General features: G+C 38.1%; 3 protein-coding genes across 18 annotated transcripts in view; 2 read left to right on the top strand and 1 right to left on the bottom strand.

The window, feature by feature from the left end:
- Positions 1–3,958, top strand: part of LOC106628594 (uncharacterized) — a 31,627-nt gene extending 27,669 nt beyond the window's left edge. For all 3 annotated transcript variants that reach the window (XM_088053941.1, XM_088053942.1, XM_088053943.1), the window contains exon 3: positions 25–3,958. The gene's annotated coding sequence lies outside the window, so the exon portion shown is untranslated. The remainder of the gene's footprint in view (positions 1–24) is intronic.
- RNF170 (ring finger protein 170) lies at positions 2,000–27,413 on the bottom strand. 12 transcript variants are annotated; one of them, XM_014259649.2, is made up of 9 exons: positions 27,112–27,137; positions 24,693–24,888; positions 24,396–24,453; positions 17,477–17,620; positions 12,544–12,619; positions 10,348–10,456; positions 9,311–9,384; positions 7,311–7,415; positions 2,000–5,596 (listed from the first exon to the last, which is right to left on the bottom strand). In XM_014259649.2, the coding sequence occupies exons 2-9, from the start codon at positions 24,826–24,828 to the stop codon at positions 5,327–5,329; spliced, it is 972 nt and encodes a 323-aa protein (XP_014115124.1). In that variant the 5' UTR covers positions 24,829–24,888; positions 27,112–27,137; the 3' UTR covers positions 2,000–5,326. The 12 variants fall into 12 exon arrangements, with proteins under 12 accessions (XP_014115124.1, XP_014115122.1, XP_014115123.1 ...); XM_014259647.2 differs by having other exon boundaries at positions 10,348–10,459; XM_014259648.2 differs by lacking the exon at positions 27,112–27,137 and adding an exon at positions 26,926–26,989 and having other exon boundaries at positions 10,348–10,459.
- The window catches only part of HOOK3 (hook microtubule tethering protein 3), a 93,736-nt gene continuing 93,029 nt past the window's right edge, over positions 27,251–27,957 (top strand). For 2 of the 3 annotated variants that reach the window (XM_005530923.3, XM_014259651.2), the window contains exon 1: positions 27,251–27,396. In XM_005530923.3, coding sequence (XP_005530980.1) covers positions 27,340–27,396 — 57 coding nt within the window. In that variant the 5' untranslated portion in view covers positions 27,251–27,339. The remainder of the gene's footprint in view (positions 27,397–27,957) is intronic. The other variant, XM_014259653.2, reaches the window with a different exon arrangement.

Here is a 27,957-nt window from a genome sequence, read left to right on the forward strand (position 1 = left end):
ATTAATTATTTCTTATTTGCATAGGCTTCTCATGCGCTGAATGGAAATGAAATCGCCAGTTTACAGAAAGCACCTCTACTTACCACAGTGTCTAATGATGTTGTCTACATGGGAGCAAGACCTCGAGACTCCTATCTCCTCTAAGCCTCTACAGGTCCCTAAGATGAGTGAAACATAGACTGAAGTTCAGCAGCGTCTTCCCCAGTTTAAAAACCCACTACACACAACAGGGAAGAAGGCAACCTACTAGGACACACCATCTCAGAGAAACAGGGATAGTAAGCCTTACTGCTCTGTCTCCATGGAATAAATGCCCATGTAGCTTTCAGTATGGGTCACTAACAGGTAGTTTTCTGTTTGGCTGACAGCTGGAAGCAGAAAATCTACCCAAAACTGCAACAGTACAACAGACCTCCTAAAAAGTCCTTTGGCAGCCTCGGCTGAGGAACTTTCAAGTGTTTAGCTGAGCTTTTCATGGCAAGCACATGGGCATCAGGTATAAGGGAAAGTGTAGTATATCCTCATCAACCTTTAAAACTGATTTAATAGCATCTTACCAATTATGCAATTACACATTTTTCCATAAACACTGGAACTGTGTACCAAAGCAGGCTACAAAGTTAACAAAAGACTTGGCCCAACTTGGCACTGGACTTCCCAGCTATGATTTGTCAGACGCCTCTTAGCAGAATGGATCACGTCTTCCTGATGCCCAGGGTCCTTTCATGACATGAATTAAGAAGAGCCCAGGACTGCAGCACAGACAAGTCACATCCAGTTCTTCCAGGCCCAATCTTCATCCCTCCTGTAAATTTAACAGTGACTATTTTGTTTGCTTACATTTGCATACACCTGGCTTTATGCTTTTGTTTGCTTGAGGATTGTTATGTGAAGGTGCTAACTGATCATCTCTACCAACTGGTAGTGCTCATGGATCTGATGGAACTGGTTGGACTGCGGACTGCTTAGGGAAGGACATCACAATGTTGCGTACAATATGCTTTTGGGACCAAGATCTTAGAAATTTTGTAATCTTTATTGTGGCAATCTTAAAAGATGAAAAACACTGAGTTATGTCTAAACATCCTGATCACAGACACCATGACAAAAATAGATCACAACTGCAGAAAGTTTGAAAAGTTTTGCAGAAAAGCCTGTAGAATCCTAGGAGACAAGAGGGCTATCTTGTCTCAAACACCGATAGCCAGACAGCTGTGGAGCAAGCCATGGATCGTTGATGATAACAGCCAGGAATTGTTGGTAATAACACACTGAGAAAGCAAAGGATGTGGCTGGAGAAGAGGCTGTAAGGCAGGACAGCACATTTCTGGGACAAATGTCCTTGTTCTGGCTCCTGGAGATGAGCACAACACAGCACAGCACAAGGGCAGGGATGAGGCTGCGAAGAGGGCATGGACTGTAAGAGGGGATCAACACCATCAGAGATGCCCAAAGCCTTCCGACCCATTTCCAGAAAGTTCTAGAGGAATGAACTGCACAGGATTGCTAATTTGCATAGAAAGTGAGAAACTTATCTTCAAGATGGGTAGACTTATAAAAGGTATTCCAAGCAAGCCCACATGTGTCGCCATTCCCAGGATACCCCTGCTGGATCAGTGCTGGAGCTAGGACTGGTGATCTCTCTTTCCCTCTCTCCTTCTTTCTCTCCCCCTCTTTAATTTATTTCTGTCTTTCTCTCTCCCATTTCACCCTACCCCGCTGTTCAAAACCCACTGCCATGTCTTCACAGAGGAGATCAGGTCCTAACTTATACCAATTTCCATGCCAAGTATGTAATTTACTAATAGAACTTTGTGAGTTTTTGTGGACCCTCTGACTTTTGTCATTTCTTTTGACCACGAGCACCTGCAAATCTTGTCTACTGCCTTCCCCTCAAGGATGGGATACCACAACTTTAACGCATGGAAGTGGAAAAGGGAAAATAAAACAATATTGCATCTAGATACACAATAAAATAAAATAAAATAACCCAACAGAATCTCTTTAACAGCAATTTATTATCATTAAAAGTAACAACAAGTAATTTTAAATTTTTTTGTCTTAAAAATCTAGTGTAACATACTGCTACAGTTCTATGAAACTTACGGCAAAATTGTATCCCCAAACCACACATTGTGCCTGATTGTCACAGACATCAATGGTGTGGCAGACAAACAGCACAGAAATGGATCGCTCTATACAGCGATGATCATTAGGCCTCAAGATGCTACAAGTTATTTTTTAAGAGCTATTAAATATAATTTTTGTTTTCCTCTTTTTTTTATATTGCTAGAACAATCAAATATTTCACATAGTTTTTGGTGCCCATGTGATCTTTTAAGAACTGTGTTTTAGCCCCCTACATCTTCCTGCCATAGTTTTCCTTTTTAAAATTTTCCCCCCTTAGTGACACACCCACCCCACCTCAGGAGACAAAACCACAGCCATGTTTGCAGTCACTGCACACAGCATCACATATTTCCTTTACATCCTAAAGCCACTGTTCAGCCCTAACCCTTACCTTTCACATTGCTGCCAGAACAACTCGGCAGCACAAAGTTCAGGAATACTACATGTTCATATTTTAATCTCCAGCTTCCTGGGAGCTCTAGAGCTTAGGTTAAGCTCAAGCTAAGTACCCAAGATAGCTAATTCATAGCTATTTCAGATTTGTGGAAAGGAGCAGCAGCCAGACGTTGCAGGACAGAGGCAGCTTCACATTACACAAAAAGACCTGAACAAGTCGTAATACTGTTTATCATTTGTTTGCAGGACCAAAAAAGAATATCCACAAGCAAACACACATATCGCTGAAAAAAACAGTCCTTATTCTGTCAAGCATTTAATGTGCTGAATTTAAGATTACAATGCTGTTCAACACTCAAAAGTAAGCAAAAGCCTCTGAGTGAAACCCTTCTGGCCATCAGATATGTACTGAAGAAAAAGAGCATGGGGAAACTTCATATAGTCTTTCAGATGTGGTTTGTGTATGACTTCAGATACACAGGATCCCCTTGGATGGGATAGGGAATTTCCACATGAACTTCACAGTAGCATGTGGAATTGAGAAATTCAAAGAAAACCAATCAGTAAGCAGCTTCATGTGCATTTATATCCATTCTGAATTTAGAGAGTCATGGGAAAATCATAATCATAAAAGCATAAAAGTATGGATGAGGTACTAGATCAACAAATCCATGAAAAAACCCTGATTACACTGTTCCCTAAACAGACCTACAATTTAAACTCCAGGAGAAAATAGGGTGTTAAATTTACTCAATGAAAAAAAAATTTTTTGGGTTTGTTTTCAGCCAGATTTCTTAGGAAAGAAAATCCCCAAACCAAAAACAATACTTAGAGCAAAACTGTGAAATCCTGTCTTACATAACATCTTAAACTACTGTCTTGCTTTGTAAATGCACCTAACAGTTTATGAATATCTCATTCTTACTCAATAATACCTTAAAGAGTTTTGACTGAGGTAGCCACTAAAACATCACCATACATAAGCAATGCCAACACACAGGGAAAAGCTCAACCAAGACGCTCAAGAAAGTTAGTTAGCATTTGCTTCCAAAAATGTAATTTTCTCTCTAGTGCTCTTCCTCCAAACCTTGCTTCACTTCCCTTTTCTTTTCTTGCCTATCTCTAATAGACAGCAACAAAGAAAAGTTTAGCTTTCCAGTTAATTTGTAAAATGTCCTTGGATTTCCAAAACTTAATTTTCAAATGAAGAATCAGTGAATTTAGTTTTACACCAATGCCATTTAGAGCACTGACACTGAAGGAAAATCTGCACCCTCAATAACTGACCCCTGAGGTTTCAGCTCTATCATCTTCCTGCACATGCCTAAGTGCTAGAAGCTGTGGAAAGACACCTGCAAGGGGAAAACACAAAAGCAGTGAAAAGGTCCCTTTCATTGTAAGTCTCATCTATACACGTAAACACACAAAGAATCACCTGTTAATTCACTGTCTTTCAAGTACTCAGGATGTTAAATTGCAATTATCATTCCTCCAGCTAAAAAGTACAATGATCTGTCATATCCTGGACCTTTATTGTGGCAATCACTGCTCACAATTAAAGCATTTTCAAATTACTTGTATAGCTATGATAGCCTATGCTCAGATTCAACGTGAAAAAAAAATCAGCTTTAAGGATAATTAATAGCTAGGTATTTTTGAAAACACTTTCGAAATTTTTTTGTGGTCCCTTATCACAGACTATTTTTCAAAGTAATTCAGAACCCCTATTATCAACATCCAAATCAAACAACCAATCAAACAAGAAAACTCCAACAGAAAATCACCTCAATATCTATGTTGTTTAGTACACATATATTGCAGAATGTACATTTGGCTAAACATCTATACTGTACACATACATGTACATGTAGTGTAAACATCCAGTTCTGACTTCTTTTTTTCAACCACTATTTGGAATTTGAGTGTCTTCTCCAATTGGTCAAATATTTTAATGCATCTGCAGAAATGCAAAGCTGCATTTCAGAGACATTCTGCACTGACCCAAAGCAGCACAAAACCTCTGCTTCTAAGATACACACTTACCAAATGAAAAAGTCTGAAGAAAAAAAACATGCTCTCACTTAAGAAAATAGAGCACTAACAAGTGTGACGTGCGTAATACTGGTTTCCCAATGTAGAGCAGACATTTTGTGTATATTCCCAAATATAAAAAGAAAATTATACAAATTGCATGCAACTGTAAATAGTGCAGTTCAAACAATACCAAGGTCTTATCCTTATTTTTGAAGCATGTGGACAACAGCAAACTGCAGGGTGATAATTCTAACATGGTCCTTGGGTTTCTTCTTCCACAGAGACAAACAAAGCTACTTTTATTTCAAAAAACTCTAGCCCACAACAGGAAGACATCAAACAATTTAGCCATGATAACTGTACTGTGAAGAATTTCTGAATTTTCTTACACATCTAGATCACACAACCGGGCTTATTGTTTGAAGCACTTTGCTGGAACTCCTTTTTCACAAACCACAACACACCAAAAAAAGTGCTTCCTGTCTTGATTACACACAGTTGTTCATCAGGTGGAAGTAGATGAAGGTGGTTTATTACAACATTATGAAACTATCCTCATCCTTACGAAGCATATGTAATGCACAAATTAAAGATTCCAGTTAAGCATCACCATATACTAACCCTTTATGTTTGTATAACATAACCAGCTACGAAATTGTTACTACTGAAATCATACACAGGCACCTTGCTATATCATACTTACGTTATAGTTTTCTTTTTAAAACATTCCACAACTGACTCTGCTTTTGAGTCACTTTTGTCCATTTCATCTATTTAGACGCTGTGTTACCACTTCTCTGTACATGATAGAGATATATATCAGCAGAAGAAAAATGACAAAGAAATCATCCAAGAACCCCAGAATTCCAAACAGAGCTTCAGGAAGAAAATCCAGAGGTGAAGCCAGGTACAGCAAGGCTCCAATCAAGCAGAGGAATATTCTGATGCGAAACATCCAGAAGAGGCCCCCTACAGAAAACATCTCCCTGAAAGCATGTCGCAATAAAGTGGGGAGATCCATAATTCTTTCCATAATCTATAAAGAAAGAACCCAAAAGTTACTATTTTGCTTTAGCAACTCATCCATGCTAAACTGAAGTTTCTACTACTACATCACATCTTAGAATCTGTTAGTTTATAGGAATTAGAACAAAATCTGGGAAGAGGTAATGAGTTCAGTTTTACTGGGTAGAATGTCAGATTAAGAATACTTATGTTTTCAAGAAACAGTCAAACTGTGTTATTCTACAATGAAAAACACATTTAATATACATCACTAGAAAATATACTGGCATCTATTATGAAGGAAAAGCAATAAATACTAGAGGAAAACAAATGACTGGGAAAGTGAGAAACAGCAAACAGGTTAACTGGAGTGAAGTATTGATCAGAATACAAGACAAACAAGGATTGCAAGAAAAAGCCCAATAGATAAAGTAGAATAGGTCAGAGCTTTTCAGAAACACAATACCCCCTCTCCCGGTGTATAAACCAGTGACTCACACAAGTTTCCAAAGGATGGATGAAGCTTCAAAGTAAATTAAAGAACCTTTAAATTAATCTATTCCTGGCTCCTTTCCATTTTGCTACTATGATTCTGCCAGTTTAGCAAGAGACTACTCAATAGAAAATATTCAGGTTTTGCTGTGATGAGTAGGGAGGGGTGCACTTTAAAACTTATTTTATGCTGGTTCCCTTTTATGGTACACAGTTCTACATAGAGCCATAAAACTCCATTAAAATGAGTTATTGCCATGGCTGAAAAAGTTTTGGAGAAAGACATTTTGTATGTGGTAACACTGTGTATAAATCAAAGACAATTTATCTAGTCCAATTAGGGTTTTAATGCAGATTTCTGGCATGACCTCAGACAGGTTACTGGGGACTAGACACAGCTCGCAGAGAGGTCTAATAGAGCTTGAAAAGTAGTTTCAGTCTCTTCTGGATAAAACCTGTACATTTTGTGGTTTAGAAAAATACCCTTCCCTCTTCTGTCTCTTTGTACTGTAGATTTTTTTTGCTAATGTCTTCTTGCTATATTCAAATCCCATTAAAAATTAAGAGAAGCAGGGAGGTTACTAGTATGCATGTGTGTGCATTTCACCTTGTGAAACAGGACATGTACACGGGAGACAGGCACGTAAGGCTGATTTTCTAACATTTTCAGAACTTTGACTACCCCTCTTAGCTATTTACAGAAAAAAAAAATCTGTTTTTCTTACTCATAGAGGAGAATAAAGACTGTAATATAATCTAGGGGAAACATGAAAAAAAATGCAGACAGCATATAGCTGTCTGAGGAGAAAGGCACAAAGCAAAACTTCAGATTCTTCTAATCAGTGTAAAGAGATCAATGAAGCGAATATTCTTCCTTGCAGGTCATGTATTTCATTAAGTATTTTTACTGACTAATTCTTGATCCTTTCAAAATATCTAAAAACCAACTTAACACATGAACACTTGAGAAAACTCAAGACTTACTAGATTCTCACTCACAACAAAAGAAAATTGAGTTTCCGTAAATTTTCATAAATGACAAATGAGTAATTTTGAGGTCTTGGGTTTAATCTAACCATTTCACCATAAATTTCCTAAAGGAAAGTTGTCTAGGTCCTGTGTATCAGGAAGAGAAAATCCACATTCCAGGGAAAGAAACAAAGAAAGAAGGGGGAAAAAACAAAACCACAAAAAAATTGCTCTCAAACTCTCCTGACATCACTGACTTCCACACAAATTTACCCAAAACTTACGGATCTGGGCTGTCCTGAGAATCTTCGATTGTAATCATTAACATCTTGAAACACTTGGGCTGCACCCTGCTGATCTTCACCAAAGAGTGGTAAGAACAGTGTTACCTAGGCACAGGAGGGAGATTATGTTAAACATGCAACTGTAAAACAGTCATCTTCAGTTAACTACATAGAAAAAACTTTGGTTTGGTTGAATAGTTAATAGGAGAATAAACTGAAAATTACTAGCATGGATACTGCTATTAAATTTTAACTAATTAATAGCTTACAGCTCCTTACAGAATATTAATTTTAAAAGAGATCGTTTAAAAAGTGCAAAGTAACCTTCCTTTTAAGAGAGGCTTATGTTTTTTTCTAAACATCTAAGTGCTTTATGTTTCATAAGTGGGACAGATGATTTGGAGAACTAAGCTAATTTACCAAATTCATCTAATTTTGTTTCCTAAATTGAAAATCAAATAAAGCAATCAATGAGGCCTTTCTTTAACTATATTTAGAACTGCCTTTCATGACAACAAACATGCAGCAAAACTCAGTTTTGCATATGGCTCTTCATACCAAGATGAATTAACAGAAGAAGGTATTAACCTTCAGGTCTTTTATAAGGACAGATAATTTTGCTCTGTTCTTAGGTTAAGTTTCACACAAACATAGAGAAATAAGATAAATGTGAATATGACCTTATGTATGTTATCTTTCTGCATAGGAGTTGCTGAAAACTTCAGACTTCTTTTTGAAGCAATGCACAGGTATAAAATGCAGATTATCACAGGAAACAGAAGGCATAGCACTTGAAATTACTACAGTCTTCAGAAGCTTCCTCTATACTTGGCAACTAAATATAAATCTGTGTGGCAGTCACATTTAGAAATGAGAGCATGAGCAGATCTTCATTCAACTTCTGGTCCTGCCACAAACCTCTTGTATGACTCATGTTCATGTGTACATCTTTCCCTTCCCCATTTACAAACCAGGGTGAGAATGAATACATAACCATGCAAACAGTGCCACCTAATACACCTGTTACTCAGAGGAAGGTAAATGAAAATATATATAAGGAAAGCCATTAAAATGATCACTTATTTTCCCCTTTTCCAGCTTCCCCACCTTTATTATTTGTATCTTTTTCCTCACTGGCTACACTCTAAAGCTACTCATTCTTCCTCCAGTCATATCTATTTTTCTTTCCTTCAACTGTCTCCTTACAGTCATTTGTCCTGCTGATACACACAATCAAAGCAGGATATAATGGAGGGGCAAGGGCGTGAGTTACATAATTCATTAGAAGTTGCTAGATCTGTAGTTTGTGCACTGTTAAAATAAAGATGTACTTTTTTTCAATCACACGCTATCAGACTCAGAGATCCTAAGCCTTAATGTGTTGCAGGAACATATTTCAAATTGACAATGTAAGTAAGTTGCGTAGGTAGTAAGCTAATGCTTGCTCTACAAAGACAAAATTAATAATACATACAAGTTAAAAATAGGCCCAAAATAAGAAATAGATAGGTCTTTTGGTAGAGACAGAGGGAAGGGAGAGGGTATTTCTTAGGAATCAGTAGTGTGCTGCTAGTGGCAGTCTACCACAACCAGGCCTTTCAGATGCAAGTTCTGGTAAAATAAGTTAACATCCTGAACAGAAATCATGAAACAATCAAAGTTAAAATCTCACTATTTTCTGTTTTCATATGCCTTTTACAGAAAAATAGCTGAGTTATCAGTGCAGTTCACTTACACTTGAGTTGCAGAAACAATCTGCATCTTTTGAGTCATTTGTCAAAGCAAGAAGTTTGGAAAAACTGAATGTCCACCATTCCTGTCTCACACATACTTCTATATTCTTTCAGTTTCTCAGACTTCTTAATCTGTCCTATATATTCTTTCACCCTCTCAGACTTCTTTATCTGCCAGCCTCATTACTGCAGCTCACATCTAAGTGTCTTGTGGCAGGCTATTCTAGACAGTCAAACTGACAGGTCCATGATGACTTAAAATATTACCGTCTGTCTGCAGATTGGGCAGCGGATGGCACCCAGCCATGAGCCATACCTCCAGTAAGCAATAATGCAGGAACCTGGTGAAGGTAAGGTATACACATTTAAACTCCTGAGATGAAAAACACATCACCTGAAATAATATGTTATACTGGATTTAATTTTGTGTACAGCATTCACTGAAAATACCAAGAACTAACATGTTCAAATTCAATGCTATTAATGAGAAAAATCCTGAATAGGTTCAACTGAATCAGTAATTCTAAGGCATTATTTCCTGAAAACAAAAATTTTTAATCATTATGTGAAGAAGCAAATAATTAAAATTTTTACCAGTTTAAAATTTAGAAGTGATAAAAATGTCAAGAGATGTAAAATTTATCCTAAAAACTTGGTTTTATCATCGTCAGTTTCAATAGATGAAGAAAAATATAAAAATGTGAGTATTTTATCTGTTTTTTCCAAACTTGCTTGTTTTTTCATTTAAACAATTAGGCATGGCATAACTGTAACTATATACTTCGTAAAACTAGATGAATGTAGTGAAATCCTACTAGGAACCTGAAGGAGAGGAAGCAAAATGCTACATAGGGTGTCCATATATAAACATAGCCTCAAAAAAACACAAAACCAAACACTTTAATCAACTGTGCACTTTCTCATAATTCTGCAGGACTTCCAAGATAAAACTATTCTGTGAGATAAAGAATACTTTATTCTTTCTAAACCATCTTTTTTTAAATGTTACATTTCCAAATATTCTTCAACCTCTTCAGGTTTTTACTAAACTAGAAACAAATTTACTCTTTGGCATTTTAAAATTAACCAGTTTAATTCCAGATAGCATAGAAAACAGTGTAGCACACACTTAAAGTGACTGTTTATTCATAAATGTATTTTCTCAATTATTTCTAAAAAATTATTTCTTTTGCAGACACAATGATAAACAGTTAAAGTTTGGAATTAGGATGCCTGAGCTAGTGCCAAAAGTTTGTATTTCTGTTCTAGTTTTATCTTTGGAACTAGGAGGCTTTCTTGCTTACCACAGAAGAGATGTCCACAGTTTGTTTCTATAGGGAATGTAGCCTGTTGCAAACAGACTGGACACGACATATCTGTATAGAAGCGATGCCGGTCACCAGCAGAAGCATCCTGCTGGAACAGCAGGAAAATGCAAAGTGTTAGAGATACCATTTTATGTAAGTTCACTGAGTTATAAAAAATATTATTATATTGGTATTCATTCACTCTAAGTCAAACTGTCAAATGCAGAACTATGTGAAATGAGAAATATATTTAAATGTAAAAATCAAACATAAATGCATTGATTCAATAAGCAAGTTCTTGTGATAGGACCATTATTTTCCCTACATCTGTTAAACGTGTGCTTCAAATCAATTAAAGACCACAAAGAACCTCCTTGGTCCTTCACACTGCGTCAGGTTAAATATGCTGGAGCATGAATAACAAACTCGGATCTATATTGTTACTTTCTTATCCTGAGTAGCTCTGTCCAGAGCCAAGTAACTTAACTGTGTTGTTTACCAGCATTTAGTGTTTCCAAGCCCACACACAGATATTGTCTTGTGTATGTCAGTCATGAAACAGTTTTTTCCCCATTTTCCCATATTTGTCTTCTACATAAATATGCACTGTTATTTCAAGAAGTATTGGAATCCAAAATAAAAGCCTCTCTGAGCTCCTCAGAGAGAGAAAAGAATTATAATATATTAAGCCATAGATACAGAGTACAAGTGTAAGTTTTAGTTTTAAATAAGTTTTAATATAGCTTAAACACCTTAAGTGTCTGTGTTAGCTAGTGAAAAGCCTTATTACCCAGTTTAAAGTTCAGTGATAATGCCCTTCACAAATTCAAATTCACAAATTCAAGTTAGCTCCAAACATAATGAAAATAATAATGAAAATATAGTTTGCATTCTTAGATAAGAACAGATAGAATTACTCACATAAACAGATAATACCCTGATAAAACAGATAAAATTTAGGTAAAGAGAACATTGCTTTTGCATGTTAGAATTAAATTCAAATTTGTGTAGAAAGTATTGTTTTAGAAGTGTGTTTTCAGCTGATTAGATGATTTATGAATTTAATCCTCTGTATTGGGGATCAGAGAAGAACGACCAACAGAAAAAAAACAAACATCCAAAGAAGAACAGCAGCACCATCATCATCTCCAGCTGCTTTTGCCCAAGGCAACAGAACTCCACGCTGAGAAGCTGCTACCCTGAACATTGGTACCTTATACCAGAGAGCTGCTGCTGCTCAGAACTCGGGACTTTATGCCAAAAGCTTTTAGCAAACACTTTAATTTTCTAAACCTTTTGCCTTTGATACTGATGCTTTTATACAATAAAAATCTTTCTAGCAAACATCAACTGCTCATGTCTCTTTGAAACCTAGAAATATTATCAGAATCCCTGTTGAAACTTGACAAAGAAGTATCATGATGAAAGACTGTTCTCAATATTCTCCAAAAGTATTGCTTAGACGCTACATGTCCAAACTGGATGCAGCCATAGAATCATTGAATGGTCTGAGCTGGAAGGGCCTTTAAAGACCACTAAGTTCCAACTGTCCTGTCATAGGTAGGGACAACTTCCACTAGACCAGGCTACTCAGAGCCCCATCCAACCCTGCCTTGAACATTTCTAGGGATGGGGCATCCATAACTTCTCTGGGCAGCCTATTCCAGTGCTTCACTACCCTCACTGTAAAGAATTTCTTCCTTACGTCCCATCTCAACCTAGCTTCTTTCAGTTTAAAACCACTACTCTCTGTCCTGTGACCAAAGGCTTTGCTAAAAAGTTCCACTCTGTAGCCTGGCTCTTGTTGCTATGCCATTGTTCTGCTACACACAGTTTATCAGTCTAAACATCTAACCCCTGTCCTGTCTCAGCAAACAGTACTCCAGATTTCCTTTCATTTACCCCTAAACTCCCAAGAACATTCCAGGAAGCACACAGCACAATCTAACATACTCCACCTTGTGGCAAAAACTTCTTTGGAAAGTTGGAAAAGCCAGCCAAAATTTAGTTTTAATTACTTAATGCATCCCTTAAAAAAAACTACATTATCTCAGTACTTGATGGGTTTCAAGGATGCCTCTGTACAGTAAGTAAACTCCCACAACTTTCAAGATCATCTTCTTCCAGAACCTCAGAGAAGCCTTCAGTACCCCACATCAGCGAGCTGAATGATGCCAACACTTAGTACAGTACCTGATCAGTTTGAAGCTGTTGACGAAGAGCTCGCACTAGCTCTTGATTTTCTGGATGTATGTTCTGATGTTCATTTCTGTGAAAGGAAATAAATACAAGTGACTTGTAACACTGAAAAATAACCCACTGAAACAAATATGAAACTTGAACACAGGCCAAAAAATTCTTTCCTGCTATAAAGGATTTTAAAGGAAGTACACAAATAATTAAGGAAACAGGTATTTATTCTGGAGCCTAAAGTTAGTTTGGACACTTAAAGCTGTACCAACAGCAACATTTTTCAGTGACTCCATAATCAATCATTAAATCATGTTAAAACTAGATTTTGAGAAAAAATTAAGCCATGAACCTACAAAAAATAAAGTTGCCTGAAAGTTTTTTTATTAAACATGCAGATATATTTTTCATTTTTGTCTCCACTGCTAGTATCTTATTTGTTGGTCTACTTATATTACTACTTTTTCACTCACTGCCTAAGTCATAGAGTTGCAACCTCCTAATTACTTCAATTTTATCTGCTACATGACATTTGCATAAGAAAGAGTAGACAAACTTACATTTAGAATATTGAATTTATATAACTATCAGCAGACTGGATATAAAAAGAAACCACTCTTTTAAAATCACTCTTTTTTTAAAAAAGCAAGATTCTACAGGCAAGCAAATTGCAGGTTAGATATGCCAAGAGGAATCATTGGGAAGGGACACATTGAAAAAAGAAGGATGGATATATTAAAAATTTTACGTTCAAAAGCACAATGGGACAGAATTGAAATTAAAAATTACAACAATCAGAGGTGTTGACTTTCAATAAATATGAACCAACAGCATATTAGAAATTTGAATTTTTATACTTTATTAACTCATATGGATTTCAATGATGATATAGTCTGCTTAGCACTCCTGAGGTTTCAGCTGGATTCTATTCTCCATTTTGGGCTAAATGCACAGAAACATATAGAGAAGTTGGATGAAGTTCAGAAGATAATAAGAACTACTGCCTACATTTTTTAAACATTAGAGAAAGACTTAAGAAATGTCAGTTTATATAGAAGACTGTTCATGGAATGAAAACAAGACAGGGTAAGTCTTTCATTCTGTAAATATGAGCTATTATTTCCCACAATTATCTAAGGCCTGTGGAAACACATTTCCAACTGCATACAGTGTACAAAATCAGACAAGATTACCTCAGGCTATTTTGATCCATCCCTGACTAGAAGTTGATTCAAAAAACAGGTTGCAATGCTTCCAGGGATATTGAGGTAAGCTGATCCTCTGTCAGAGATCAGGGCTGGACTGGCTGAACTTTTAGGACATTTTGTGGTTGCAGTTGTATTATGTAATTTCCTCAATGCTTCTAGAAGCTTCTGCAATATTTTCCTTCAGTTAATGTAGGCATAATAATAATAATACTATGGGCATAATCATAATATTGCATTATTGCTATATTTAACATTTTGTCTGCTTCATTCTTTCTTCAAAGAGAAACAGGTAAGTCCCATATTTTTCATGCTAATATTTACATGGCTAAAGAAATTTTATTTAATATTAATGTGGGTGACATATGAAAGCTACATGATGGGAAACCTGTATTATAGGTATATTCTTACACCCCTTTGGTCTCCATGAATCAGATTTTGTGGATGTTGGCTGTCATATATGTTATATGTATAGAAGTCTTTTTCTGTTTAGATGCTACAAAATGAACATATTTCACATATTCAGTTTGCCACAATGTTTGATATATATTGAAGTTCAATTTGATTCACACAACTGGAAGGTGTGAATTGTAAGACAGTTTATTCTGATTTCTCCATAAACAACTAATTGTAAATTTGTTACTGCAAGTGTTCATTTTATGACCTTACCCTGTCATCATATACTATGCCAAAATCATGAGAGCATTTGTAGAGCTGCAGAGGTACAGCGTGTACTGTCACTTATGCATAAGATGGTGGTAAGGTAGCTGAAATCCATGCAGTGTTCAGGAAGGGAGAGGCAGAGCTCAAGACATACCAAATTCATAAATTCTGTCACGCAATTATTGTGAGAAGATAACTGAAATAAATGAAAACCAATATGGTGCCATGTAATTAAAGGCATTATCAAACACAAGCCAGAAAGAAATAAAGTTATATGCAAAGGCCTTTTATTTCCCCTCTTTCTGACTGCTAGCACACCGAAACTTGATGAAAAAGGTCTCATGATATGAAAAAATTGTACTATATACCACAGAGGGCCCCACCAAACTATTATTATGGGAAGGAAGAAGAATGCCTACTCATGCAGATTGTGCAGTCTCACACAAGGAAAGAGAGGAACAGTACTTAAGGGGACTGGTGCATTACTGTGCAATGATGGACAGTGTTAATTTCCACAGACTAAGATCTCACTTCTGCTGAAAATAGTGACTTGATCTTATAATCAAGCCATATGATGGATAGAAAAATATTAAAGAGATCTAAACCTGTAGACCCGTAAACATGGAACAGGTAAGTAGGGAATTAAAGGGTCAGGCTTCCTTTAATTTGTTGAATGCACTGAATTTTCACTATCTAATTTTAAGGTGACAACCTACTCACCAGTTTAGAAGATGATGGAAAAAAATCTGGCTTCATTTCACCAGAATTTATAACTCAAAAGCATACAGGCTTTACAAAGGTATAGTGCCTGAACTACAAATTTGCAACTTGTTACATGTCTTAATTATGGCTTGTTTCTCCGCCAGAAGCATGAATGAAGCCTTGATGCGATGCTTCACTGAGTTCTTTCAAATGGAAACAAGTACAACTAAATCCCTTAAATTTTCTCCATATTCTGCTTCTGCCCCCTAAAATCTACTGCAACACACACTCCTTGCTCCTCATTTCCCTTTTTATTCAGCCCCAGCAACTATTCTTACCATAAGCTTTCTTTCCTGTTTACTTACCCGTGATCTGTTCCTACCCAAGTATTTCAGTTCTGTTGACACAGAAGCACGAAAGGCAAAGAAAAAACTGGGGTAATGAACACCATATAAGGAACACAATGACTACTGCACTGTCCAAGGTAACTAGTGAAGAAAAAGAAAATACGCGTTTTCTCCCTCACTTCCCCCTCAGTGCGAAATAAATTAAAAGTACCATAATTTTTGTACCGTACAGATTTTCTAGTATACTGTGCAGATTTTGATGGCAACAATACAAAGGAGATAGATGAAGAGTGCTGCTGAATACAGATGATTTCAAAAAGTACCAGAAGGCCGAACAGGGAGCTAAGAGGATCCTGGTAAGACTTTCAGTCGTCAGTCACAGAATCACAGTCACAGAATATGCTGAACTGGCAGGGACCCATCAGGATCACGGAGTTCAACTCCTGGCCCTGCACAGACACCTCAAGACACATATGCCTGAGACTACTGCCCAAACATGTCTCCAACTCTGTCAGGCTGCTGCTGTGACTTCTCTGGGGAGCCTGTTCCAATGCTCGGCTACCTTCTGGGTGAAAAACTTTTTTCTGGTATCTAACCTAAACCTCTGAGTCAGCTTCACGTGTTTCCTCAAGTCCTGTCATTGGTAACAAATCATACAATGCAGACCTCCAAATTCTAGAAGCTTTGTGTTTTTAGTTTATTTGTCCCTCCAGAAAATATCATCTACCATCAAGGTATGTAACAGGATTCACAAACTTTTTACCTACCTCATTACACTTGCAGAAGCAATAGATAATTGGCCTTATCTTCCTCCCTAAGTAATTGTTCATAATTGACACATCATCTCCCTGAACTTAATTCTGACTGAACTCCTGCTACTCTTGCCAACTGCTGACCCAGGTTTCACTCACTTTTTTTTTAACATTTCTTACTTGCCTTTCTAGAGTTCAAAAATAAAGTGTTAACTTTCAAACTAAACACTTAAAATTCAAGTCACAACTGCCAAAAATGTCAATATGAGGGCCGGAGAAATCATAACAGAGCAGATGAAAAAGAGGCATTCTTAAAGCAATCTGAGTAACTGAAACAGCTTCAGAAAAAAAAAGACAATGTGAAGTGAAGCATTTCTTAAGATTCCTTTGTGATCTCCTGGTCTTGAACTGCAGCACTGCCTTGCAGTCCAACCAAGTGTTTCCACCTACTGTTTATTTTGTGGCTTGTTCTCAAGTAGCTCTACCCCAGCAATATTTCTAATGTGGACGTATCCTCTTCAGTAAGTTCCATGATGCCACCGTGTCACTAAAACTGAGTTTGCTCGGTTTTGAAAACTGTTCTGTGTGCAGAAGTCTACACACATCCATGAAATGAAATGAAATGGAATGAAATAATGAAATTAAATGGAAGGAAATAAAATAAGCCAATCTAAACCTCAGACTGGCTTTTCCCAAAACACACAGGCTACGATATTTGTTAGGATGCAAAGAAAAATTGAAATGAAAATAAGCTTTGATGACTTGATCATTAAAGTTACTGAATTCTGAACGTAACATTTTCCTGTATAGAATGCATATTGAAGTCCACTGTTTTACAGCATACTCATTAAAAAAAAAATAAATCACTCACTTTGTTTGGATTTGGGTTGCTGTTTGTTTTTTGGGAAGGAGACTGCAGCTAGAATATACATTGGAGGAATACATCCAATTTTTATCTTGGAGTCATTGACGAAGCTGTACTTTGTAACCAAATACAATACAGCAGCCATACAGACTGTGAATGAAACCATTTTCAGTCTTAAGGAATGATGAACACTACTCAGTCTGATTATCTGAAGATAAGGAAGAGTTAAACTCCACTTTTGATTCTAGCTGTGCCAAGCAATTAATTAAACATAGTAAGCAATCAAACAATCACTTCCTTACTGTCACGAAATCACAGTTTTTATGTACCAATGCATGAAGTTGTCAAGACAGTTAGTCAATTTTCATAAAAAATTAATAATTCCTGTCAACACATTCTCACCTTAAAAGTGTATATACCAGAGCAGCAATGAAAGTGAAACTGAGCACAACTGCCACCAGTACCTGGTCACTTACTCCTTCTATAACTGAATCATTATCTAGCTTCAAACTCTGAACTTCTGCTTGGTGACTGGCCATCACAGCTCTAAAATGCAAAAAGAAATATATACATATACATATATTAAAACATGTGAGCACAGACATTTTTAACACAATTACAAACGATATGTAAACAGAATTAGTCATTGTTGGGAGAAAAGAGTAGTATTAAAAGAAGGAATGTATAAATTTTTACCAAACACTGAGCTTGCTGTAAAGGTCTTACGCAGTAGCAAACAAATTTTAAATTGCTGTCTTATGATTTAAAGATTAAAAAAAAAAAAAAAATAGTCAGCTAGTTTACCTGGAAACCTTTATGAGATAAATGGCATAGGAATAGGTCTTTATGGAACTCGTCATAGCCTAAGAACAGTTTACTGAAAAAAAAATTCACAACTCTGTATTATCAAGAATTATAGCTATTACACACCACAACATTCCTGGTAGGCTAAGCAAACACAGAAACTTAACTTTCACCACTTATGCGGAAGAAAAAGCTAGGGAATTTTGGTTTTAGTGTTAAATGCTCATTTGGATACACTGGAACCACCCAATACATTTTAAACTTAATTTGTGTTTTCTGTGCATTACCAACCTTTAGCTAGAAACATGGGGAAAACTTGAAAGAAAAACAGTATTATCAGGCTTCCTTAGTTAGACCCACTTGTTTTATACTTGCTTTGCATTTTTAGCCATCAGTGACTAAGGCTAACATTTGTTAACTTACAGCACTAACCTGGAGACATGCAAAATAAAGTAGTTTCCAACCCACTGATGAATCACTGCTGTTGCAATCAGGAAGTAAAATGAACTATGTCATGAAGTCAGAAGGGTGAAGCTAACTCTGCCAAATGACATGAAAAATCATACTGAAGCTCTGTCCATACCCAATTGAAGTATTTTCCATGAAGCCAACATAAAATCCCAGTGTTGGTTTCTGAAGGCAGGTAAGACTGGTATCTTTTCCTCTGTTTCTTAGTCCAGCTTGCAAGCCTTCATCCGTGTTTCACTGCACTTCACAGCTCATGTGTCATTTTTAATTTAAACCTCGCTGTCTAGCAAATATCACCAAACACCCTCTGGCCCTGAATTAATTGCAAAACTGAAATGGAATACAAGTCATCATGATTTTAGTGGATACCTGTAATGACTACCCTGGCAAGATTTCAGCATGTCAGTCTATTGCTAATAAAAAAGCATCATCTTTTCCCTAGGACAGATACTCTCACCCTCCACATTTTTTCTAGTATAAGCAGTGGAGCTTTTTTCAAGCTTCCTTACATTTGTGGGAGCTGCCTTCTGTAGCAGCAATACAAGAGAAGCTGATACATTCTAAGAGTATTGGTAAAAAGTGTAAGTGGTATAATTAAGTACCATAAGAGCAGAGCAAACTCATGGAGAACAAGGGAAGATTTCATTAATTATTGTTGTATTTTTGGGCTTTCACTGTGAAAACTAAAACGGAATAATGAAGCACATATGAAGGGAAACAATAAACTAAGTTATCCTAAGTGCACCAGTCTGAACTGAGACTATTATTTCTGTAACTATTGTCAATTTTTTGCTAATTATAGCTTTCAACAAGCAACTATGTCCCAGTATTTGGAAAGAGTAACTCCTTTCAAAGGTGGAACACCAATGACTCATAAACAGGCATGTTTAAAGTAGGTCAATGTTTACACGTTTCATACATACTAATGAATAAAAGACCAAATCTTTGTGAAAAGATCTTACATAGGAACATAGGCCTACAAAAGGAGTTGAAGCATTTCTCTGCATAGCTATTTAAACAATTACATTCCTATAGCTAAAGCCACGAGGTTAAGATGTGAAATTTTTTGGAGCAGTGGTTCCCTGGTGCTGAGGATCTGGACTGGTGGGTGTGCTGTGATGCCTCCCTAGCTCAACATTAACTGCCTGTATACTTAATTTCTTTGCATATCCAGTCCTGAAGAAGCTTCTCTCTCTTACACTGTATAATTATGAGACAGCCATTTTCCACAACTGTGCAAACTGATATCTTCAATTCCTATATTTTTCCTCCTTAAGTATCACTATCAATCAACTAATTTTTACTCTACCCCACTTTTTTTCTGGGTTGACCACCCAGAACAAAATCAGAAGTAAATGCCAAGGAACTGGTGTAATTCCTCCATTGTTCCAGATCAGTTCTGCTAGACTATACCAACATGCCAAACTATTACACAGAGTTTTGGGTTTTTTTTCAGAAATACATATTGTGTCAGAAACATACAGATGATTTAACTGCACCTTTGGAAGAAAAATGTTTCTTACACTAATGCCTGAACTTCCTCTGTCACTGCTTGCTTGATGTACTTTGAAAACACATGAATTATCAATGTCACACCAATTTAAACAGGTTTCCCAGAACAGCCTTCAAGACGTCTACACCAGTTTTTCCCTCTCTGCATGTTCCTTGCAACAACACTCTAAATTCTTACCTGCCTACCATTAATAGCACTCACTGCATCTGCTTGCCTTCACTTCTTGAAATGCTCACCCACCTTTCTTGAAATACCAGACTAAGGTGCCAAAGTTAGCATCAGAACATGAAAACGAAATACACAAATCCTCACCTTCTCTTCCTTCTTGCACATAATGCCAGTTACTTATACCTACGTCAGTCCTTCATTTTGAAACATATATGACTTTCCCAATAACCTTTTTGACATAAGAATAGTGCCCAAGAGAAATTATTGCACAGTCTTTCTGCATAAACACCCTGAGACTTCACTTATTTCACCTTTGTCTTCACTTATGTATCAATACTGCAAAGACTATATAGAGGGGGAGTGAAATACCTGCCTCAGACTCACTCCCAGCTGCTTCTACTACTGAATTCTAGAGAAGACAAACTATCAGTGTCTAATGCTAGTGTTGTTCATGTTTTAGTTTACTTGCTGTTTCCGGACAGCCAACAAGTGCTGTGTATATTTTTCTTGTTACTCCCAGCACTTTTTCTGAATAAGATCACTGCACAGGAGAGCTGACAAGACTTGTGTAGACTACATACTACAAAACAGAAGGGTATCACTTCAAAAGAACCAATACATACTTTCTCTGAATTCATGCCTCAGTAGAGACAGTGACAATCTCCTCCTCCTTCTCTTATCTCTGAGATAGCATGTTAAAAAAAGCAATCTACAAGGAAAATGTTAAAATACACTAGTAGAAAAAATGCCTGACTGAAGGAGGAAGGAATTTTCTGATTTCAAGGCTATCTTGAATGTTTTCAAACAAAATACCGAGAACTGGAGGCTTGCAGTTCATGTTTCTTCAAGTGCAACCACAACAGCCAAAGAATGATCTGCACTGGTTTGAACGTATGACAGGCTAGATAACTAAAAATAGCTTCTAAGAAATCTCACCTCACAGTGCATGTGTTTAGCAAGTGTTGCTCTTTCAGAGGGTGCAACTAAGAAGCAAGCTATAGGAGATTTAAAAATGTAATGAAGACTCAGTCTTTAGAGGCAGCCAGCCTTGATCAAGGACAAGTGTGTGTCAGAGAAGACTTCCAGGACCAGACTTTATCACATAAAATCACTCACACACTTTATCACTCCTAAAATAGTCACTGTTAATAATTTGATGGAAATAAATCAATTAAATCAATCAGCAAGTTAGTATGGTTCATACTAAATCTCATCCATTGATTATTTGTCTGGTTATGAAAAAATGACAGCATTTTATCAACCTTTTCCTCATACAATTATTTTCAGATCTGGGTTCTACATCACAGGCTTTTCAGACATTAAATTACTTTAAAGTTGTTTTTTTTTCTTTTTTGTAGGCTTATGTTACATTGTTTATTTTAATAATTGCAAAGAAGGTTTGAATTTTTTTTATTGCTCTGTTTCTTTTCTTTCATATTCATATGCTTTCACACTAGCTCTGAGAAAAGTAACAACTGTATAAGATTACTTGAGGAGAAAAAGGTGGTATTTGAAAATAGATTAAATTCTGATACATGATTTCTGTTTATACTTAAGACTTTCTCTCTTTTTAGCCATTTCACAAGGATGGCTTTCTTAACTGCAAGCATAACTTCACCTTGTGTTCCAATGAGAGGATGAAAATGAAGCAATATCTAATAATACTCACATCAATTATACAACTTATACAATTAACTCCAGAATGTTAAAAACATCAATTGCAAACATTTAAAAGCTGACAAAAATTCTGGGCCTTTTTCCTACATTAAAAACAACAACACCAAAGCTCAAATCTTAAATTGCAGCTTTATTTCATCTTATCTTCAGATTATTTGTGCTTGCTTCAAGTAAAGTAACACAGAAAAAGGGAAAAAGACAAGGAGTTACTTCTCCATTCCATTTGGGCTAGCTACATTACAGCTTGACATTGCATCCCAGTAGACTGGGATCAGGTTTATCTCCATGAGGGTTCTTGACGGCTAGACAGTACAAACAACCTCAGAGTAAATTGTCCAGAAAAGGTTTCGCAATAGAAAAGAATGCAATCTACTTTTGTAAAATCATGCAGTTTTATTTGTAAATCTGTCAGTAATTAATCATCTGTACAGAAAATCACCTAGTTTATTATCAGTTTTTCTCAGAGTGATTGCTGACAGAAAGTAACACTAATTTTTTTTTTTTTTTTTTACGCTTCAAGTAAGAATCTACATACCTTTTAAAAGTTACATTCTTCCCTCTGTGGTTATGTACGAACAATGCATGCAGATTTAAGCAAAAAAGTAGAACTACAGTGAGCAATACTGCAAGTGCCATGGCTTCTATTCTTGGAAATTCATACAGATCACACTGAAGTGTGAGAAAATGAAGATATACACCAGTGTGGATATACTATTTCTTAATTTTTCAGATCTGAAAAGTATTAGGACTTTCAATGTTGACAGCTACAATGCCCTATGCCATGACTCATACAGACATGGAAAACAATCCATTCTTTACCATGATGTGTTAAACAGCTGTCAGCTGTCCAAAGTCAGAATTCTCCCCATAGTTTTCTGAACTATTTGAAGTTTTCTGAGCTTATCAGGGAAGTGCCATATGATAATATACTCTCAATAGAGTCCTTTTACCCGTTACTAAAGGCATGTGCAAGCACGGTGAAAAAGAAATAAGAGATTCTCTTGATGTCTGAGAAGTAAACAATGAGGTAACATACAAGCAATAATGATGTGAGATACAAGTTATTAACCTTACTGTATTAACTTTGTGAGCAGGATACAATGTGTTCAACATCTGAAAGGTAATTTGGATAACGAAGTGTCCTTTATGGGATGGGCTGGGAGTGAATTGGATGAGAAAAATGGAGTTTTGCATTTTCATTTATTTCAGTTTTGAGTGCTTTCATCTTGATGCAGCACTGGCAGCCACCATCAGTTCTTGAAAAAATTTATAAAGTTAAGATAGTGATGGTGGGCCAGTGTGCAAGCCAGAACCTGCGACTCCTTTCACTTTTTATTTGCAAAAATATTGCCCTGCCCTTTGAAAAAGCTGCTTAATTTGTAGAGGTTCTGTGTTTTCCAGGATAAGCGAATTCATCTCCAACTTGTCAAGTACCACAGGTCACACTTTCTTAAGAACAAGAAGGCTTTAACCCCTCAGAATTTTCTCCCACATAATGTGAACAAACAAAATATTGGTTTCATTTGCATCAAAAGCTTTCTAATAAGACTGGCCTATTTTAGGTAACATAAAGCAACTTCTAAGAATTTAAGCGTATTAAAACAGAGCATATTTATTCAGGAATCCACCCCCTGAAGATATATCAGCTTATACTGAAATATTTATAGGCCTAAATTTAGCATATTTCATTTAAGAGAAAAACAGGCAAAATTTCCTAAAATAAAAACAAATTCTTATATGCAGGGCAAAAATTGAGACCTGTCTCATTAGAAGCTATCTAATTACTTCCTGCTTAAGGGTAGTAGCAGGTCATGGCCCCTCTCTGTGGTTGATAATGGGACTTTGTGAATAGATTTGAATCAGCAAAGTGGATCCTATAGTTATTTATGCTCTCTTTCTTTAACAGTCCAAAGATATGCCCAGACTGCATTCAGAAGCAATTAACAACAGCAGGCATGAATTATACATGATGAACAATGGAAGTTTACTAGCCTAAACTCTAAATCAGCTAAATTCTGAGGTGAAACATTTTATCCAGGTTCCTTAGTGTACTAAAGTTGGACTTTGAAGAAGGGATTTAGTCAAATATAACATAATGAAGCAGAAATAATGGAAATGATTGATGGAGTACTTAGAAAAAGTGTTTCTGAGGAAACAGGATTTATTAGCTTTTCATTTTTGTGAGCACAGTCTTATTTGAATAAAGCACCACACACAACAATCTCTAGTATTAATTATCTTCCTATATTATTAAAATCAGTAGCAGAAAATCCAAAGGGCACATTTACTAATGGAAACTAAAAAAAAAAAAATCTAATATAGCAACATATAAATCGGTATCTTCTGTAACAAGGCTGTTAAAACTGATTTGGGATTATCCTACTAGAATTTCATGCAGCCTGTTAATGCATCATTATTATGAATTTGCGTCAACTTTGGGTTTACAAATCAGTTCAGCTGGTACAAGAAATACAGCCAAACTCATCTGTATAATATTCAGTTATATGCTTACCATGAACCACCTTTGCTTTCAGGACTGTGCTGACTGCATTTAAGTGTATGCATACTCTTTGCAAAAGAGAATGGAAAAGGCCTGAACAGTCTCGCCAAGAGAGAGAAGAGGGCAATTTCAGCAGGTAAATAATGATTTTGTTGAGCATATCTTATGAACTGACCAACTGTGGCACTTGCCTGATAAAGCAGGTTGCTGCAAGGTCTGAGGTCAGCAATCTCTGAGGCACATTTTTTCCTAAAGAGAAAAAAAAAAAGAAGAAAAAAGAAAGTAGATATTCTACTTTTGCTGAAAAAATCATGTTTTGCAAGTTAAAAGCAATGCAGCTGCAAACAGCAGGAGGCTGTGAGGGAAAATAATCCAAAATTAATATACCATTCTACTGGGAAAATAAAATGTCTCAAATAATTTTTCTCCTGAGCCCAAAAGCATGTGGATGGCTTGAAGCAGAAAGACAAATTCAATGGCCTGTTTACCATTACTGTTCTGAAGATCTGCCTGGGCGATGTATGAGTTGTGTAAAACAATTCCCAACGAAGTCTTCTTCATAAGGCCAAAACATACTGAAAGGTATAGAGCTCTAAACAAACCAAAGGGTGCAACTGAATTCATATGCAGATAGGAGCATGAGAAAGAGCCTGCTAATGCCTTCAGCCTGGATACCTGACATTCCTGGTCAGACAGGAAGAAAAAGAAAATACTGTCACTTCATTATAATAATGTTTACTGAAATATGGTAATACTTTAGCTAAACATGAGGAGGCTTCAGATCTCTCTTAGGTAAAGTGCCCAAGAATTGCTTACTGTAGAAAGTGCTACTTCCATACACAACCTCATATCTAAAATAGATAGCAAGGCAAAAAGCATTACTGTGTTTATTTGCATCAACAAAATACAGGCTACACCTCATGTGTACACCTCATGGCAACAGGCAAAGAAGAGTGGGAAATGAGATAGAGGAAGATATGACAGAAGTAAATTAACAACAATCAATACTTAAACAATACCTAAGCAATGCAATGTAGCTGTGAAAGCATAGTTTGTCAAAAGTACCAAGCATGTTGCTTAAAGCACACACTAAAACTTGGAATGGAAAGTTGGTACTTGTGCAGTTTTCTAAGACTTTAAATTCATTCTGAAACTAAAAGTTAGCTTTAAATGAAGACAGATTTGATTTATAACTTATGCTGAAGATTATACAATGAGATCAGCGAGAAAGTACTTTCTTGGGAAAACTTGGAAACTTTCATAGCTTCTACAATACTCTTCAATTCAAAAGAAGATGACATAAAGGGAGCACTCAGATTTATTACCTAATTTACACCTAATTTATTAAATGGAAAAACTCAGAGAAAACAGGGAAAATAGCGACAGTTTCCGCATCTGTGACCCCGCCTGTTTATACAGCCCTCCACTCTTATCAGTGCCCTGTGCCTGCCTACTCCATGCTGCTGCACCAGGTCCGCTGTTAACTGATAGGGAACTGCAGAACCTATCATAATGCCACACATTCTCATTGCAAACTTCAAACAGTCCAAAATCCAACACACTACTAAGAAAGAGTTACTTGAATTCCTCAGGTGACCCATTTGCAGCATGATTGATAGTTCCTCTGGCTGGGGCACAGCAAGGATGCAGGGGCATTCTGGCCACAGACAGATGCCTTGTCTTTGAGATAAAAAATTAATTGAATCACCTGAGGAATCACACAAAACAATTAGGCAGGAAAAGACCACTGAGATCGTCAAGTCCAATCTAAGATTGGAACACCACCCTGTCAATCACACCATGACACCAAATGTCATGTCCAGTCTTTCCTTGAACACCCATTGGGATGGTGACTTCACCACTTCCCTAGGCAGCCCATTCCAATATCTAATCACCCGTCTTCCTAGTCACCACTTGCAGCTAGCGCTAACCAAGTAACTTACAGAATCATAGAATGTTAAGAGACTGGAAAGAACCTTAAAGATCAGTCCCAACATCCCCACGCCACGGACAGGAACACCTTTCACTAGACCAGGTTGCTCAAGTCTTATCCAAACTGGTTTTGAACAGTGGGTTCATCTTGGGTTGGGGCATCCACAACCTCCTTGGACAACTTGTTCCAGCATTTCAACGCCCCTGACAGTAGAAAATTCCTTTCTGGATCCTTCCTGGATCTAGCCTAAATTTATTTTCTTTAAGTTTGAACCCATTACTCCTTGTCACTAGAGTTCCTAATGACGAGTGTCTCTCTGACTTTCCTGAAGTCCTGAAGAAGGGGGTCTCCCTTCAGCTACTGGTAGGTTCCCTTTTCATTAAATTTACCACAGCAGAGCTTTGTTGAAAGTAAGCTAACGACACTGTGTTCTCAAAAAACAGAGGAGAACGTCGTCAAACTGCTCCATACACAAGCCAAACCACCATAGATACTACGACAGTCTGTCATACTACGATATGTCTGTGGGTGCAGTGTCATTTCCTACTCCAGAAGGAGCAAAACCTTGTAGCTGCTGCTCCTTTCACAAACAGAAGAACTTCTGTGGGTGAAAGGTCACTTTCTACTCCAAAAAGAGAAAAAAACCTTGTAGGGGCCACTCCATCCAGAAGCCGAGACACATTACACACCAACATTGATAACGCCTGTGGTACACTATCCTCACAAACCCACGCTCCCAGCCCTGCCGGACACACTCCTAACCAGCTCCTCCGCCCCAAGATACGCACACACACATGGAGCCGGGAGAAGGGCTGCAGACCCCTCCTACCCGAGGGCCCGGCGGCGTACGAGGTGCCTCGGCGGGCATGCAAGGGGGGGGGCGGTTCGCATCTCCCTCACCCTCCCCAGCGCCCCCTCGGCCAGCTGTGAGGGGTGGACAGCCCAGTCCGGCCCCGCCCGCCCCCCCGCGGTACCTCAGCCGCCGCTCGCCGCCGGCCTTGCGGCCCCGCCCCGTCCCCCCGACGGCGCCGGGGCGCGCCGCGGACCCTCCGCGCCCCCCCCCCCGGCCGCCGGGCGCAGGCGCGGGCGGCCGGTCCGTTAGGGCGCGGTGACGTGTCGGCGCCACCGTCCGGCCCGGGACGGGGCGGGGCGCGACCGGTGGTACCGACCCGGCCGCGGCCCCGCAGCCCCGCCGCCCCGCCATGTTCAACGTGGAGAGCCTGGAGCGCGCCGAGCTCGGCGAGAGCCTGCTCACCTGGGTGAGTGCGCGCTGCCCGCCCGCACCGCGCTGGGCCGCATTTTAGGGCCGCGGCGCCGGGCGCCTCCCGCCCCGCCTCGGCTCCGCTCCGGCGATAGAGGCCCCGCGGCCCGTACCGCGCCCGGGCCGGGGTCGGCGGAGCCCCGGCGGCCCGGCCTTGCTTTGTTTATGTCTTATCTTGGCGCTCCGGAGGTGCCCGGGCAGGGCCGTGCTCCGCCTCAGCGCTGTCCCTGCAGCGCGGAAACAAAGAGCCGGGGGGCTGGCGCGGGTGCGCCCCCAGGTGCGCCCGGAATGGGCGGGCTAGCTGCAGGCCGTGGCTCTGGTCCTTGTCCTTGCTGTGCCGTGGGTATGTCAGTACCCCGCTCTTGGCACCTGCCCGTCACTTTGACCAGCAAGGCCGCCTTCCTTACCAGAAGCTTGCATTTCCGCCTTTTTGTTTTTCTCTGTTTTTAAGCAGTGCTTGAGTCTCGAGAGACAGAATTCACCGATGAGGTCGAGGATTTTACAGTATGAACCGAAGTGGTGATATATTTATCCCTGGAAGTAATGACCATGTTGGATG

Source organism: Pseudopodoces humilis, chromosome 4, assembly GCF_049639895.1.
Source record: "Pseudopodoces humilis isolate 2021_Gansu_Grassland_sample_001 chromosome 4, ASM4963989v1, whole genome shotgun sequence".
NCBI classification, from domain to species: Eukaryota; Metazoa; Chordata; class Aves; order Passeriformes; family Paridae; genus Pseudopodoces; species Pseudopodoces humilis.